At 60.0% G+C, this 15707-nt stretch overlaps 2 protein-coding genes across 5 annotated transcripts; one reads left to right on the top strand and one right to left on the bottom strand.

The window, feature by feature from the left end:
- Positions 1–346: 346 nt before the first annotated feature.
- Positions 347–10382, top strand: YIF1B (Yip1 interacting factor homolog B, membrane trafficking protein). 4 transcript variants are annotated; one of them, XM_002711498.5, is made up of 8 exons: positions 347–500; positions 7622–7860; positions 7935–8039; positions 8143–8221; positions 8334–8391; positions 8990–9145; positions 9219–9312; positions 10063–10382. In XM_002711498.5, the coding sequence occupies exons 1-8, from the start codon at positions 455–457 to the stop codon at positions 10216–10218; spliced, it is 933 nt and encodes a 310-aa protein (XP_002711544.1). In that variant the 5' UTR covers positions 347–454; the 3' UTR covers positions 10219–10382. The 4 variants fall into 4 exon arrangements, with proteins under 4 accessions (XP_002711544.1, XP_008255467.1, XP_008255470.2 ...); XM_008257245.4 differs by having other exon boundaries at positions 366–509; XM_008257248.4 differs by having other exon boundaries at positions 440–617.
- Positions 10383–10475: 93 nt separating this feature from the next.
- On the bottom strand, positions 10476–11291 carry C18H19orf33 (chromosome 18 C19orf33 homolog). The gene is made up of 4 exons (XM_002711488.5): positions 11124–11291; positions 10936–11027; positions 10756–10818; positions 10476–10628 (listed from the first exon to the last, which is right to left on the bottom strand). Exons 1-4 carry the CDS (start codon positions 11143–11145, stop codon positions 10515–10517), a joined length of 291 nt encoding a protein of 96 aa, XP_002711534.2. The 5' UTR covers positions 11146–11291; the 3' UTR covers positions 10476–10514.
- Positions 11292–15707: the final 4416 nt, after the last annotated feature.

The raw sequence follows: 15707 nt of genomic DNA on the forward strand, positions 1-15707 counted from the left end.
AACAGACCTGGTTGTTCCCGCCTAACTCGTCGGGTGTCCTTTTCTCACTGCGAACGTTCACTTTAATACCTAAGCACTGCAAAACAGTATAGGCCTTAGAGCCCGCACAGCTCCGCCCCGGCCACCCGCACCTTTCTCCGGCCTGCCAGAGCTCTCGAAGACCCAGGCTGAGCGCCTGCCTGCGCAAAACTCCATTTCCCATAGTCCTCCTCGCGACACCCGAGCTATTTTCCTCCACCTCCGGCCCCGCCCACTCCCGGCCCCGCCCCCACGCTCCCCAGGCCCCGCCTCTTACGTAGGCCACCTCCCTCTCGCCTGGGCCGCCGTGAGGGGGCGTGGCCTCCACGCAACCCTGCGGCCCATTGGCGCGCGTCGGCGGAGAGGGGTGGCTACGGAAGCCGGGCGGGCACATTCCGAACCGCGGCTAAGACTGCGGCGGCGGCGGCGGTGGAGGATGCACCCGGCAGGCTTGGCGGCGGCGGCGGGGACGCCCCGGCTGCGTAAGTGGCGTACGTGGCCGGCTGTGGAGATCGGGCGGGCGGGGGGCGTGGCGGGGCCGCAGCGGCGGTTGGCGAGGTCACTGCTGGCCGGAGGTCACGGAGATCTGGAGCTTCGAGGTGTGCACAGCGCAGGGATGCCAGGTCGGCGTCGGGGGCGCCCTGGGGGCTAGGACCCTTCGGGAATTCCCTTAGAAGAGAACTTGGGGCGGGAGATCGTGTGGTGTGACTTTCATTCATTTACCACGGTTGTCCTGCCTCTCCCGGTCTCCACCCTTCGGTGCCTTCGGGCTGTCTCCCGCGCTCCCCGTGAGGCTAAGGTCTGAGCCTGGATTTCTGGGACCATCTCCCAGTTTGTCTCTTTGAGGTCCTCTGCGTCTCCCTAGGAGTGCCGTGCGTTTCATTTATTCGCGCACAGCATGCGGAGCTGGCGTTTGGGTTTCTAGTAGCAGCCGGCATAGCCCTGGTCCTCATCGTGCTGAAACTCGGGGTCGATCGGGAGCAAACAAGTCAGCTAGATGATCCGGGGGGAGACGGGAGCTGCAGCGGGAAGGGTCTGGGACGTGCCTCCGCCGGACAGGCTGCGGCGTGCCGTTCCTCCCCGCGGCCCTTCGCGAGGTGCCCGGTGCCCACGCAGCTCTGTTCCTGGCCTCGCGCAACTAGCAGCAGGAGACTGGCAGTCGGGATGACGGAGCTGTGATGAGGGCAGCACGGGCAGGGGGATCAGCCGGGGATGGAGGTGTCCCGGGTGCCCCGGGCGCATCCCATGCAGAGGGGTTGCCCAGGAGATGTGTGGTGAGTGGCACGGCTCTGGAGGCAGACACATGAGCATCCGCTTACAAAGCGCCCTAAGGGCCCCGAAGGGCATACGCAGCCAGGTGGGCTGGCACTCTGGGGGATGCGCAGAGAAACGCGACTCCCATTCATCTGTCCTCCTCCTGGGCCACCCCCGCGCTTCCTGTCTACAGTGAGGTGTGGGGGGTCTCTGGGGAGCAGACACTGGCGCCGAGGCCTGCGTGCCATCTTGGCAGGCGCTGATGTGGGGGAGGCGCTCCCGGAGGACAGGAGAGGCGGTCACTGTGCCTGGGACGTGGGCGCCCCAGGAAAGGCAGCGAGTGGACGGGGCTGGTGGCGTCTCAGCTGCACTAGAAAAGATCACTCTAGCTGCAGGCCGGAGAGAAGGCTGATGAGGCAAAGCATGAACCGGGGACCCGGTAGGAATTTAGGTCAGCTGGGAGGTGGCGGAGTCTGAGCGCAGAGGGTACCACTGGGACCTAACGGGAGAATAGTGATTGGTTGGCTGGATTTCAGACAGAGGGGAATCAGGAGTTTAGACACTGAGGTAAGGGCCCAGGGGCAGCCAAGGGAGGGCCAGGAAGTCACCAGCCCTGGGTCTGGAGCCAGGGGACAAGTGGTGGCCAGAGGCAGGGCGCAGAGCTGTTGGCGCTGTGGCTGTGAGAGCCAGGTGTGGGCAAGACTGTTCTAGGTGAGAGGCTGGAATGAGGGCAAGGGTGGAAAACTGGGTCACACACTTCAGGGAGCAGGGACAAATCATTGAGAGAGACCAATCAGGAGACCGTTAGCCGCAGGAAGCCGAGGTTTCTGTCTTTCTTAGGAAGTTTTGGGGCCAGCGTCCTGGCATAGTGGGTATAGCCGCTGCCTGCAGTGCCAGCATCACATATGGGTGCGGGAGAAGCAGCGGAAGATGGCCCAAGTCCTTGGGCCCTTGCGCCCACGTGGGAGACCTGGAGGAAGCTCCTGGCTCCTGGCTTCAGCCTGGCTCCTCCTGGCTGTTGCGGCCATCTGGGGAGTGAACCAGCGGATGGAAGATCTCTCTTTAGCTTTCTGTCTGTCTCTCTGTAGCTCTGACTTCCAAATAGGCAAATAAACCTTTTAAAAAAGTTGAAAATTTGGGCCCGGTGTGTGACTTGGTGGGTAAAGCCGCTGCCTGCCATGCCAGCATCCCATATGGTCGCCGGTTCGAGACCTGGCTGCTCCACTTCTGATCCAGCTCTCTGCTGTGGCCTGGGAAAGCAACGGAGGGTGGCGCAAGTTCTTGGGCCCCTGCACCCATGTGGGAGACCTGGATGAAGTGCCTGGCTCCTGCCTTAGGCCTGGCCCAGCCCTGGCCCTGTGGCCATTTGGGGAGTGAACCAGTGGATACAAGATCTCTCTCTACTTGTCTCTGTGTAACTCTGACTTTCAAATAAATAAATAAATCTTAAGGAAGTTTTATTTATATAAAGATTTACGTATTTATTTGAAAGACAGAGTGACAGAGATCTCCCATCTGCTGGTTCATTCCCCAACAGTTGAAGGGCCAGGCCAGGCTGAAGCCAGAGGCTAGGAGCTTCATCTGGGCCTCCCTCATGGGTGGCAGGGGCCCAAGGACTTGTGGCATCAGCTGCTGGCTTCCAGGCACGCTAGCAGGGAGCTGAGTAGCTGGGATTCCATCCCAGGCACTCTGATATGGGATATACATGTTGCAAGTGGCAGCTTAACTCACTGCACCACAATGCCTGTCCCAGAAACTCATTTGAGACACAGAGACAGACAGCTCCCACCTGCTGGCTTTCTCCCCAGATGTCCCAAAGACCCATGGCTGCCGGAGGTCGGAACCCCATCCTGCTTCCCCTCCTGGGTGGCAGGAACATCATGGCTGCCTCCCAGGGTCCGCATTACAGGAGGTTGGAGCTAGGAGCAGAACCCAGCAGCGAATCCAGGCGCTGCAGCGCGGGATGCGGGCATCTTAACTGCGAGGCCAAACGCCTGCCCTCTGGGCTTTTTTACTCATTGTATCCTACAGCTGAGCCTGACACAGTGGGAGGTGCTGGACAGATGTCTGTGGGGCCACACAGGTCAGAGAAACAGGTGGGGATGGTGCCTCAGGAGCACAGCGTTCCAGGCTGGCATTTGGGGCAGTGGCCCCGAGTATTGCCAAGACATAAGGCAGATAAAAGTGCCAGTGGCCTTGGCTTTGGGAGTGGAGAGGGGCTGTCAGGGCACCTGCTGAGAGCAGAGCCCAGGATGCCTCTGCAGAGGGGGCAGCAGGCAGGGAGGAAGGGCCTGCGCCGAGGCTTCTGACCACAGGTAGGAGAGGGAGGGCAGGCGCTGAGGCACAACCACTGAGCCACGCTGGAGACGCCCACCTCCCGTGTCACAGTGTCTGGTTCGAGTCCCAGCTTCTCCACTTCTGATCCAGATTCTACAGATGCACCCGGAAGGCAAGCGGATGGTGGCCTCAGTCCTTGGGCCCCTGCCACCCACATGGGAGATGCTGACGATCATGCCGATGATTCCACACGGGAGTGCTGATGACACTGGGGCCATCCTCTCCTGCTTCCTCGGGCACATTAGCAGGGCGCTGGGTCAGGGGCAGGGAAGCCAGGACTTGAACTGATGTCGGCATCGCAAGCAGCAGCTTAACCCACTGTGCCACAGGCCGGCCCCAGCTCCATTCTGCAGAGGAGAAAACCGAGGTGCGTAAGAAATCCTGACATGGATCATTTGATTCCTTGTGCCCGAAGAGTGCCAGGGCCCCGGGAGCACCTCGGCTTCAGAAAGTTCACGGAAGGGGTCGGCGAGGTGGTGCAGTGGGTTAAGCCGCCACTTGCAACGCCAGCCTCCCCTATGGGAGTGCCGTGTCAGTCCCGGCTGTTCCACTTCCCATCCAGCTCCCTGCTAACGCGCCTGGGAAGGCAGCAGCAGAAGGCCCACGTGCTTGGAGGAGTGAACCAGCAGATGGAAGACCTCACCGTGTTTCCTCCGCCTTTCAAAAAGAAAGCTCACGGCAAGTGGATTACGGCTCACTAGGCTAATCCTCCGCCTTGCGGCACCGGCACACCAGGTTCTAGTTCCAGTTGGGGCGCCGGATTCTGTCCCGGTTGCCCCTCTTCCAGGCCAGCTCTCTGCTGTGGCCCGGGAGTGCAGTGGAGGATGGCCCAGGTGCTTGGGCCCTGCACCCGCATGGGAGACCAGGATAAGTACTTGGCTCCTGCCATCGGATCAGCGCGGTGCAGCGGCCACAGTGCACCGGCCGCGGCGGCCATTGGAGGGTGAACCAACGGCAAAGGAAGACCTTTCTCTCTGTCTCTCTCTCTCTCTCACTGTCCACTCTGCCTGTCAAAAAAAAAAAAAAAAAAAAAAAAAGATCCTTTCTCAGTATAAAGAGTTTGAAATCCATGCAAATGAGGGGTCTTCAAAAAAGTTCTTGGAAAATGTGTTAGAAAAAAAATGTGGATTTCATTTAGAAAAAAAAATGTGGATTTCATTTTTTTGCATCAAAATAAAAATTTTTTAAGTTCTAGGTGAGAACAGCTTTTTGAATTATTTGTTTATTGTGATTGCATGTATTTGAAAGGCAGAGGCCGACAGAAAGAGATCTTCCTTGTGCTGGTTCACTCCCCAAGCTGAGGCTGGGCCAGGTGGAAGCCAGGAGCCTGGAACTCAATCCAGGTCTCCCACATGGATGGTAGAACCCAAGTGCTTGAACCATCACTGCTCTCTCCCAGGGTGCACACTGCTAAGGAGTTGGGACTGAGATGGAGCCAGGACGTGACCAAGCAGGCCCAGGCAGGATGCAGGGGTCCCCAGCAGTGTCTAACCACCGTGCCAAATGCCCGTGCCTAAACTTAATTTTTTAAAAAAGATTTATGTATTTATTTATTTATTTGATAGGCAGAGTGAATAGTGAGAGAGAGAGACAGAGAGAAAGGTCTTCCTTTTGCCATTGGTTCATCCTCCAATGGCCGCCGTGGCCGATGCGCTGTGGAAGCCAGGAGCCAGGTGCTTCTCCTGGTCTCCCATGGGGTGCAGGGCCCAAGCACCTGGGCCATCCTCCACTGCACTCCCGGGCCACAGCAGAGAGCTGGCCTGGAAGAGGGGCAACCGGGACAGAATCCAGCGCCCTGACCGGGACTAGAACCCAGTGTGCTGGTGCCGCTAGGTGGAGGATTAGCCTAGTGAGCCGCGGCGCCGGCCAAAAAAGATTTATGTATTTATTTTAAAGGCAGATGTCATTGAGAGGCAAACAAGAGGGAGGGAGGGAAAGAAAGAGAAAGAGAGAGAAAGAGAAAGAGAAGGAGAAAGAGAAAGAGAAAGAGAGCTCTTCTGGCCACTGGTTCACTCCCGAAATGGCCACAACAGTCAGATCTGGGCCAGGCCAAAGCCAGGAGCCAGGAACTCCATCCAGGTCTCCCAGATGGGTGGCAGGGGCCCAAGTACCCGGGCCATCTTGCACTTCTTTCCCAGTGCATTAGCAGGGAGCTGGATCAGAAGTGGAGCAGCCGGGACTCAAACCATCACTCCAATATGGGATCTGGTGTCGCAGGCGGCAGCTTAACCTGCTGCATCACAAGGCCAGTCTCTCAATTTTTTAAAAATGTTTATTTATTCATTTGAAAGGAAGAGATGGAGGGGAGAGAGAGATTTTCCATCTGCTTGTTCACTCTCCAGATGGCCACAGCTGGGGCTGGGCCAGGCCGAGCCAGGAGCTTCTTCTGGGTCTCCAATGTGGGTGCGGAGGCCCAAGCACTCGGGTCATCCTCTGCTGCCCTCCCAGGCGCACTAGCAGTGAGCGGGATTGGAAGCGGAGCAGTCGGGTCTCGAACCAGTGCCCATATGGGATGCCGGCACTGCAAGCAGAGGCTTAACCGTCTATGTCACAGCCCTGGCTCCTCTCAATTTAATTTTGAATTCTACTTTTCCACAAGGTTTTTGAAGTCCCCCTGTATTTGCTGTGGCAGCATTGCTCACTGGTTAGGAGCAGGGGCCCTGGTGCTGGTGTGAACTCCCGCCCTCCCATCTACACAGGCAGCACTACCGCCCCCAGGTCACTCCCACCATCCCCCCCCACCCCATATCCCTCCAGAAACAGCCCCTCCCCAGCGCCCCTCCTCTCCACCCGGACCTCCCCTGGACCACTCGGCAGCCTCCTCTCTCCTTCATCCGCTCCCCACCCGATGCCCAGGGGACCTTCCAAAGATGTCTGAAGCTCAGCTCTGCCGCAGACTATCTGGATGACGCTAGCCAAGGGTCGGAACCTCTTTGGGGGTGATACCATCCACAGTATTCCAAGGACAGCCTAGCGGGGGCAAGTGCTTGGCTGTGGCTTGATTGTCCTAATATTTATCAGGCCTGGTCAGGCTCTGCCACTCACTCAGTTTGGTCCTTTGCATGAATCACTTAGCCGTGTGGGCCTCAGTTTCCACATCTGTCCAGTGGAAATGGCCATTTATCTTTCTTTGGGTTTTCATTGAGTGCCTACTCCAGCCGTATCTTAGAGGGTGGGGATTCAGCTGCGAACAAGATGAAGATTCCCCCCGCCCCCGAAGGGTTCCCAGTGTGTGGGGGGAGACGAGAAGAAAATAAACAGAGCAGTGTGTCAGCCCACAGGGAAAGGGGAAGGCCCCGCCGAGTCCGGGGAGGAGTGGGCACAGCGCTGTGGGCAGAAGCCAGGTGTGCTCAGTGGGCGGTGTGAGGCCCAGGTGGCTGGAGATGAGGAGCGAGGGGGAGTGTGGAAGGAGAAGGGACAGAGGCTTTGTAGAGGGTTTGGTGCAGGTTTTGTGCACAGAGTAGCTGTCGACATCATCATCATCGTTTGGGTGGATGACGGGGGAGGGAGGGGTGGACGATGGATGGAGAGATGGACAGATATGGATGGACGATGGGTGGGTGTTCAGATGGACAGACAGATATGGATGGACGATGGGTGGATGTTCAGATGGACAGATATGGATGGAGAGATGGGTGGGTGTTCAGATGGACAGATATGGCTGGACGATGGGTGGGTGTTCAGATGGACAGATATGGATGGAGAGATGGACAGACAGATATGGATGGACGCATGGATGATGGAATGAGGGAGATGGATGGGCAGTGGACGATGGATGAACAGACAGATTTGGATGGAGGCAGGACGGACTCACATGGGCAGTGGGTGGGGGATGGATGACAGGTGGAGGGAGGGAGGACGGATAGACGGGGTAGGCAGAGCCTGCACCTGACAGCCCAGCCCGGCTGACATCAGAAGCAGCGCTCGGCGCTGGTGCCACCCACCCTGCGCCAGGAGCGGGAGGAGCGCCCCGGCAGGACGGGTGAGCCCCCCACCATGTTCTTCCCTGCAGCCTCAAAGCGGAGGATCCCCGTGTCCCAGCCAGGCATGGCCGACCCCCATCAGCTTTTCGATGACACGAGTTCAGCCCAGAGTCGGGGCTACGGGGCTCACCGGGCCCCCGGCAGCCTGGGCTACCCCACAGCCCCCGCCTCAGCCCAGGACGCCTTCCTGACTGACCCCGTGTCCAACATGGCCATGGCCTACGGGAGCAGCCTGGCAGCTCAGGGCAAGGAACTGGTGGACAAGAACGTGAGTGGGGCGGGGCTGGCGGGCGTGGGAGGGGTGGGGTCCCGGGGCCTCAGGCTTGAGCTCTGCCTTCCCAGATTGACCGCTTCATCCCGGTCACCAAGCTCAAGTACTACTTCGCAGTGGACACCCTGTATGTGGGCAAGAAGCTGGGTCTGCTCGTCTTCCCCTACCTGCACCAGGTCAGCACTACTCCTGCTGAGTGGGGGCCCAGCTGGGGCCTCCAGGTGGTGGTGGGAGGAGCCCCACTCAGGGTCCTGGCTGCTGCCCGCACTCTGCCCACAGGACTGGGAGGTGCAGTACCAGCAGGACACGCCCGTGGCCCCGCGCTTTGACGTCAATGCTCCGGACCTCTACATTCCAGGTTTTCCCTCCCCCACCCCCACAACCGGCACCTCCTCCCTGGGGGCGGGGGCTTGGGTGCCCCGAGGCCCAAGGCAGGAGTGTCCAGCCTGCGTCTGTGTCTGTCCCCACAGCCATGGCTTTCATCACCTACATCCTGGTGGCCGGCCTTGCCCTGGGCACCCAGGACAGGTAAGGGAGGCCTGTGGCAGGCACAGGGGCAGGGAAGCCTCAGTCCCCCACCCCACAACAGCCCCACCTTGTCCCCCGGTGGCCCAGCGCAGCGCTCCGTCTCACCCCTGCCCCTTTCCTGTTTGCTACCCACGTGCAGCCGCCTGTCACCACACCTTGTGTAAGCGACAGGTGACCCTCTCCATCCATCCTTGTCCCTGCTGTCTCCTAACTGCTGCCCCACCCCACCCCTGCACCCCGACTCCGGCAGCAGCGGGAGAGCTTGGCTGAGATGCTGGCCTGGCCCTGTGCCCCTCTCTGCCTGATCCACCCCAGGGTTATAGCAGAGACCCGGGCTGTCTTCCCCACCAGCTCCTTCCTCCTCCTGGAAGCGCTCTCTGACGCCCCCTCCTGACTGGACCAGGCACAGCCCCGGGCTTCCCCCTACTCTCCCCACCCGCTCCCCGCGGTCGGGTCTGCCTTCTCCCTGCGCACAGGCCCAGATCCGTCCTGGTCACTGCCTTGTCTGCCCCACTCAACAAGGGCTGTCCCCGGGCACATGCTCGGGGAGGGTCTGGACCGGCCACCCCCATGAACAGCCGAGTGTGGGTGCCCACAGGTTCTCTCCAGACCTCCTGGGGCTGCAGGCAAGCTCAGCGCTGGCCTGGCTCACGCTGGAGGTGCTGGCCATCCTGCTCAGCCTCTACCTGGTCACTGTCAACACCGACCTCACCACCATCGACCTGGTGGCCTTCCTGGGCTACAAATATGTTGGGTGAGTGCCCCTCCCCCGGCTGCCAGCCCCAGCCCTCCGGCCTCCTCTCAGCCCAGCCTCTCCCTCTCCTTAGGATGATCGGCGGGGTCCTCATGGGCCTGCTGTTCGGGAGGATCGGCTACTACCTGGTGCTGGGCTGGTGCTGCGTGTCCATCTTTGTGTTCATGGTGAGCTGGGGTCCCTGCAGGAGTCCTGGCAGAACCTAGGGGCGTGGCAGGTTCCCAGCTGGGCCGTCACCCTCACTCCACCCTCCTTACTGGGTGAGCTTTCCTGCCAGAATTTCCCCAAAGGGGTTCTGAGGGTCTTGGCAGCTGGAGTGGGGGTGCTGGTTAAGCGGACCCCAAGCATCGCTGGACTGGGGCAGGGCTGTGAGCCTCAGCTCCCCTGTGGCACATCTAACGGACCCGCACACTCTGATTCCGATGGCACCATGTTAAAGTGAAGCTTAAACAGCACTTCCGGCTTGTCTTGAAAAACTCACCTGGCCAGCGCAAGAGGCGGCAGTTAGGGCTGAGCCCCCTGCCCATCACCCACCCTGGGGGCGGAGCAAGCCCTCACCACCTGCGGGGCACCCTTATGGAACTCAGCCCCACCCCCAGCCCCTCCCAGGGAGCAGACACCTGAGGCTGCCAAGAGCCAGGGCCTGGACAGTGCAAAGGTGCTTCCAAGAGCTCACGGGAAGGGGAACTAAAAGGCGAGAGGACAGATATTTGGTGCAAAAGCATGCTGAGATCCATGCCTATGCGGGTCCTCAGAAACTCAAGCAGCTGCCTTTCACGGAAAAACCATACACGGCTCTGGAGCAAACCTTAGCACCTGGATCCCCGTTCCGTTCCGTCTCCCGGGTGCTTTTGGAAGTCCCACCCCAGCCGCGAGGCCGGAAACCCCTGACCCCTGTCTCCCCTCTCCCCACCCAGATCCGGACACTGCGGCTGAAGATCCTGGCCGAGGCGGCGGCCGAAGGGGTCCCGGTGCGCGGGGCACGGAACCAGCTGCGCATGTACCTGACCATGGCCGTGGCGGCGGCGCAGCCTCTGCTCATGTACTGGCTCACCTTCCACCTGGTGCGGTGAGGGCGTCGGCCCGAGCCTTCCTCCGCTCTCATCTCCGCCCGGGGCCGCCCCGGTCCGCGGGCCTCCCCGACCCCCGTTCCCCCAAGGTGCTGAGAGATCTCCCGCTGCACAGGCCGCGAGCGCGGCCGCTGTTACAGAAACAATAAAGCCGATGGGCACGGCGAGGGCTGCCTGTCCTGTCACGGGGCGTGTGCGGGCGGCATGGGGCTCGGGACGCGGGGCACCGGCGGGGGCGGGCAGCGCAGGACTCGGAGCCGGAAGGCAGAGAAAGGTTTAATGAGCCCCGCCCGGCCCCATCAGTGGGAGGCCTTCTTCTTGCTCTTCTTGTCCTTCTCCTTGTCTTTCTTCACCTTGGGCTTCTTCACCTTGCCTGCCGCGCCTTCCTTCGGCTTGGAGCCGGCAGCGTGGGGCTGCGGGGACAAGGGCAGCGCGTGGGAGACCAGACAGGCGGTCCCGGGGCGGACAGCGGACCCAACCCCCACCCCCGGCCTAGACTCCCACCCTAGCCTGTTTGGGGAGGCGGGGGCGGCCCCTCACCTTCCCGTCCGAGTCCGAGTCGCTGGAGCTGCTGCTGGAGTCTGAGGAGCTGCCTTGGCCGTGCTAGATGGGGTGCGACAGTGAGGCAGGGCCCCCACAACCCCCCCCCCCCACGCCGGAAGCTCGATTGTCCAAGACCGTCTGCAAGGCAGCCCCCCTACCCCTGGTAGGGTGACTTACCTTCGGGCTGTGAGCTGCCCCTGGATGGCCCTGAGGTTTGGGGGGGCCATGCTTGGGGTCTCCCAGGTGGCCTGGCTTCTTGGGGTCCAGGGCTGTGGAGAGAGGTTAGGTGGGTTGCTGCAGTTGGCCACTGGGGGACCCACACCCAACCCCTTTCAGCCCAAGCCCACCACTTCCCAGGAGCGCACCTGCTTTCAGGTTGAAGTCCATGGTAGTGAGAGCAGGTGTGACCCGAGGGCCAGGATGGCCTGGGCAGGGGGAGGAGCAGTGGGACCTGCCCGTCCTAGGAATTCAGAGGGGGGGGACGGGGCAGGGTGTTCTGCCCGACCTTTCCCCAGGGCCATTAGCTCTGACTCACCGCCCCTCCCCAGCCCCTCCCAGCCCTTCCTCTGTGGGGAATGGGGAAGCTGGGTGGTTGGCAGACTCCCAGCACCAGCCTTGGTGAGCCAGAGGGGCTCTGGGGATGGGACTGGGGTGGGCGATGTGTGGTGAGCTGCAGATTTCTAGGGGGAGAAGGGCCTGAGCTGTCATCAGATGCTTCCCCAAGGCAGGCAGACGCGAGTGCACTGTGATGGTGTAGGTGCCTGGGCCAGGCCCCGTTCCAAGGGTCATGGGCTGTAACTCACGGTCACGGCCCCTCTGTGGCCTTGAGCAGGGTTGAGGTGAGTGGCAGAGACGGAGCCAGCCTGCTGCACTCCGCCCAGCCGTGCGGAGAGAGTGTTTTTCACTTGTGAATAATCGCTACTCCAGGGCTTTTGTTTTAAGATTATTTGACAGAGAGAGAGATCTCCCATCTGCTGCGTCACCCTCCAAATGGCCTCAGCAGCTGGGGCTAGGCCAGGAGCCAGGAACTCCATCCCAGGTGTCCCTCAGTGGGTGGCCGGCACTCAAGTGCTGGGGCCATCATGGCTGCCTCCCCGCGGGCGGGGCCTGTGGACCACGCATTGGCAGAGGCAGAGGGCTGGATCGGGAGCAGAGCAGTGCTCTGGTATGGGGTCTGGGCCTCCCAAATGCTGACTTAACCTGTGGCCCACTACACCTGCCCCGACCCCATTGGATGTACGAATCCAGTGGACTGATTTCCTAGACTGGCACCAGGTACCAAGTAAATGCTTATAAAGTGCTGGGTTGTTTCCGTTCTTAGAAAGTGGGTGTTGGGAGAAACAAAGGCGCCCCAGGCCTGGCTCCTCACGTGACCAAGAGCAAAATCTTTTTTTTTTTAAAGATACTTGAAAGGCAAAGTGAGCGAGAGGGAGTGTGAGACAGTGGTGGGGGAAGAGAGCCTGCCATCCGCTGGTTCACCCCCCAACATGGCTGCAGTGGCTGGGGCTGGGCCAGGCCAAAGCCAGGAGCCTAGGACTCCCTCCAGGTCTCCTACGTAGGTGGCAGGGCCCAAGCACTTGGGCCATCTTCTGCTGCTTTTCCAGGCACATTAGCAGCGGGATGGATTGGAAGTGGAGCAGCTGGGACTCTACAGGTGCCGACTGTGCCGGCCCCTCCTGTCTCAGGAGAGCACCAACCACTCGCCAAGGCTGCAGCCTCATGACCTGGCCTCCCCAAACTCCCACCTCCACTGTCCCACAGACAGCGAGGCTTCAAACATAGGAATCTGGGGGGTGGGAGAGGCTCAACGCATTAAGTCCGCAACAGCTGGTATTACTGCTACCCGTATTTTATTTTTTAAAGATTTATTTAAAGAGGGACAGGGAGAGCACTAGATTTCCCATCTGCTGGTTTGCTCCCCAAACGGCTGCAAGGGCCAAGTCTACACGAAGCTGAAGCCAGGAGCCCAGAACTCACCCGGGGCTGGGCTGCCGTGGGAGTGGCAGGGACCCAAGTTCTTGGGTCATCATCTGCTGCTTTTCCAGCTGCGACAGCAGAGAGCGGGGACTTGAACTGGCACTCCTGCATGGGATGTTGTGTCGCAAGCAGCGGCTTACCCTGCTGTACCCTGCTGGCCTCTTCTACCCATCTTACAGAGGAGAACACTGACGGAGCAACGGGTAAGAGGACAAGGGCATGAACAGGCTGAAACTGGGATTCTCCTTTATTATTATTATTATTTAAATCTTTTATTTACTTGAGGGGCAGAGTTGGAATCTTCCAGGCTTCTGGCTTCAGCATGGCCCAGCCAGGAGCCTGGAACTCTATCCAGGTCTCCCACGTGGGTGCAGGGGCCCAAGGACTTGGGTCATCTGCTTTGCTAGGTGCATTAGCAGGGAGCTGGACTGGAAGTGGAGGAGCTGGGGCTCCAACAGCGCTCACGTGGGAAGCCGGCGTCGCAGATGCTAGCTTATCCCACCGCGCAAGCGGCTCCTCAGCTTGACTTCCGAGCTTAAGTTGCAGGGTGGGTGAACGGGCCGAGAAGATGGCCCTGCCCGCCCCACTCCCATCCACTTGCTCCCGTACGGTGGTCAGGATTCGGGCCTGGCAGCTTTCACAAGAACTGAAGAGCCCAGGGACAGCACCACCTTCCTCACGTAAAAGCCTGCACCAGAGCCAGTGGGGCGGGCACTCCAGGGCCATCCAGCGACCTCTGCCTCCCTGCAGGGTGTTGCTCTTGGTGGCCTGCCCACAGCGGCCCGTTCCAGGCAAAGGAACATTGCTCCCTTGTACTTACCCAGGACTCAGCCGGTCACACGGAGCTGCAAGGGAGTCTGGGAAATGAGCCACCTGGCTGGGCAGCAGTGTCCTGGTAAAGCCTGGGGGCTTCCATTATTGAAAGTTGGAAAGGAGAAACGGACACGGGGCCTGTCGGCGACAGTGCTCCCTTACCCACGGAAAGCCTATGAAGGTGGATGCGCAAGTCCTTGGACAAGACAAACAGGAGTGTGCTCCAAAGACAGAACTGGCCATACTTCCGTTCTTTGGGGAGGTCCCTGGCATTTAGTTCCATGTGCCATGGCCAACAGGAGTAGGGTCTGCAGCGTCCGTCTGTCCCTCTGGCCAGACCCTCAATGGGTGGTACTCTCGGCTGGTCGTGCCTTGGCACCTAACGCCTCTGCCTTCTCCCAGTTTCTGGTTATTTCTGCCGGAGCTGCCTTGCTGCAGAGGCTAAAACTGCCTGCTGCCTGTGGCCGCGGCAATGCAGCTCCTACTCAGTGGCTTTCATCTCTGACACTACCTCCAGCAGGCAGACAGCCCCCAGCCCCACGCTCCGACCCTCAGGTTTCCACTGCACCACTGCCACTCAGGAAGATTCCTGGATGCCAACTTGAGGGGGCCGCTCCGGAGGTGGGCTGTCGGCGGAGACGGCCCTCCACGGGGCTCCCGTGCACCCGAGGGCCCTCGTGGTTGACTGGAAAAACCAACTCCGCACGCGATGGTTTAGTCTCTTTCCCGGTCCTGTAAACAGTGTAATCCCCGACCCCAGAATGTTTTCTCTGAAACTAACCACATCCTTGGAGAGCAGCCTTAGGCACACAGTATGCAGACTTTTTAAAATGGAGAGGCAAAGAGGCAGAAAACGATGTCATTCCCCAAAATGCCCACAATGGCTGGAGCAGGACCAGGCCAATGCTAGGAGATGGTCCCTCAAGCCAGGACTCTCTCATGGGCAATAGGGACCCAGTTACTTCAGCTGGCTTTGGCACTGGCACGAGGCTGGCGGCAGCAGCCAGAGCCGGGCCCTGGATCCAAGCTCTCCGATGGGGGCTGCAGCCCTTCGCTGCCAGGCTGTGTGCCCACCAGACAGAAGCACCGTATTGGCTGTTAACCCCCACCAACCTGGTTCTGGCCCTTGACATTCTGGGATACGAATACTCAGGAAAAAAAACTGTTTATTGATTTGAAAGGCAGAGTTGGAGGGAGAGACGGAGGTCTTCCACCCACTGGCTCACTCCCCAGATGGCCACAACAGCTGGGGCTGGACGAGGAAGCCAGCTTTTCTTGGGCCTCCCAAATGGGTGCAGGGCCCGAGCACTTGGGCTATCCTCCACTGCCTTCCTCGGCCACAGCAGAGAGCTGGATTGGAGTGGAGCAGCCGGGATTCAAACCAGTGCCCATACGGGATGCTGGCACTGCAGGCGGCAGCTTTACCCACTATACCACAATGCCAGCTTTTTAAAAAGGATTTATTTGAAAGGCAGAGTAACAGAGAACCATGAACTGGTTCATCCCCCAAATAGCTGCATGGACGAGGGTTGGGCCAGGCCAAAGCCAGAAGACAGGAACTCCCTCAGATCTCCCACGTGGGTGGCACAGGCCCATGCTCTTGGCCACCACCCTCTGCCTTCCCTGGAGCATTAGCAGAGTCGGACCGGAGAGCAGGCAGGACTTGAACCGGCACGCCTGACACGGGACCTAAGTGTCACCAAGAGGCGGCTCACCTGCTGCACTACCATGCCGGCCCCTCTGAGAATCCCGATGGGTCACCCTTTGGGAGGTTCCAAGGGGCTGACAATCCAGCACCAAGTCCCAAGTTTGGCTTCCACCCAGCTGCTGGGTCTGAGATCGGCATTATTTTATTTTTTTTAATTTATTTTATTTATGTATGGGCTGAGATGCCAGCCCGGCACTGTCTCAGAAATGCTGGCAGAAGCCTCAACCTTCCCTCGAAGGGTCGGACGGGGGTGAAACGAGGGCAGAGACCAAGGAGGTGCACACGTGCTCACGCAGTGGGCTCGGGACCTGCCACGTTGTGCCACGCTGCTTGCTGCAAACCCCGAGAGATGGCCTGGGTGAGAGCTCCAGGGGCAAGACCACCCAACTGAGCCAGCCGGCAGTGGCGTGGCCACGCTCAGCACGGGCAGGTGTTCAGCCATCTCACAGCA

This window comes from Oryctolagus cuniculus, chromosome 18 (assembly GCF_964237555.1).
Source record: "Oryctolagus cuniculus chromosome 18, mOryCun1.1, whole genome shotgun sequence".
NCBI lineage: Eukaryota > Metazoa > Chordata > Mammalia > Lagomorpha > Leporidae > Oryctolagus > Oryctolagus cuniculus.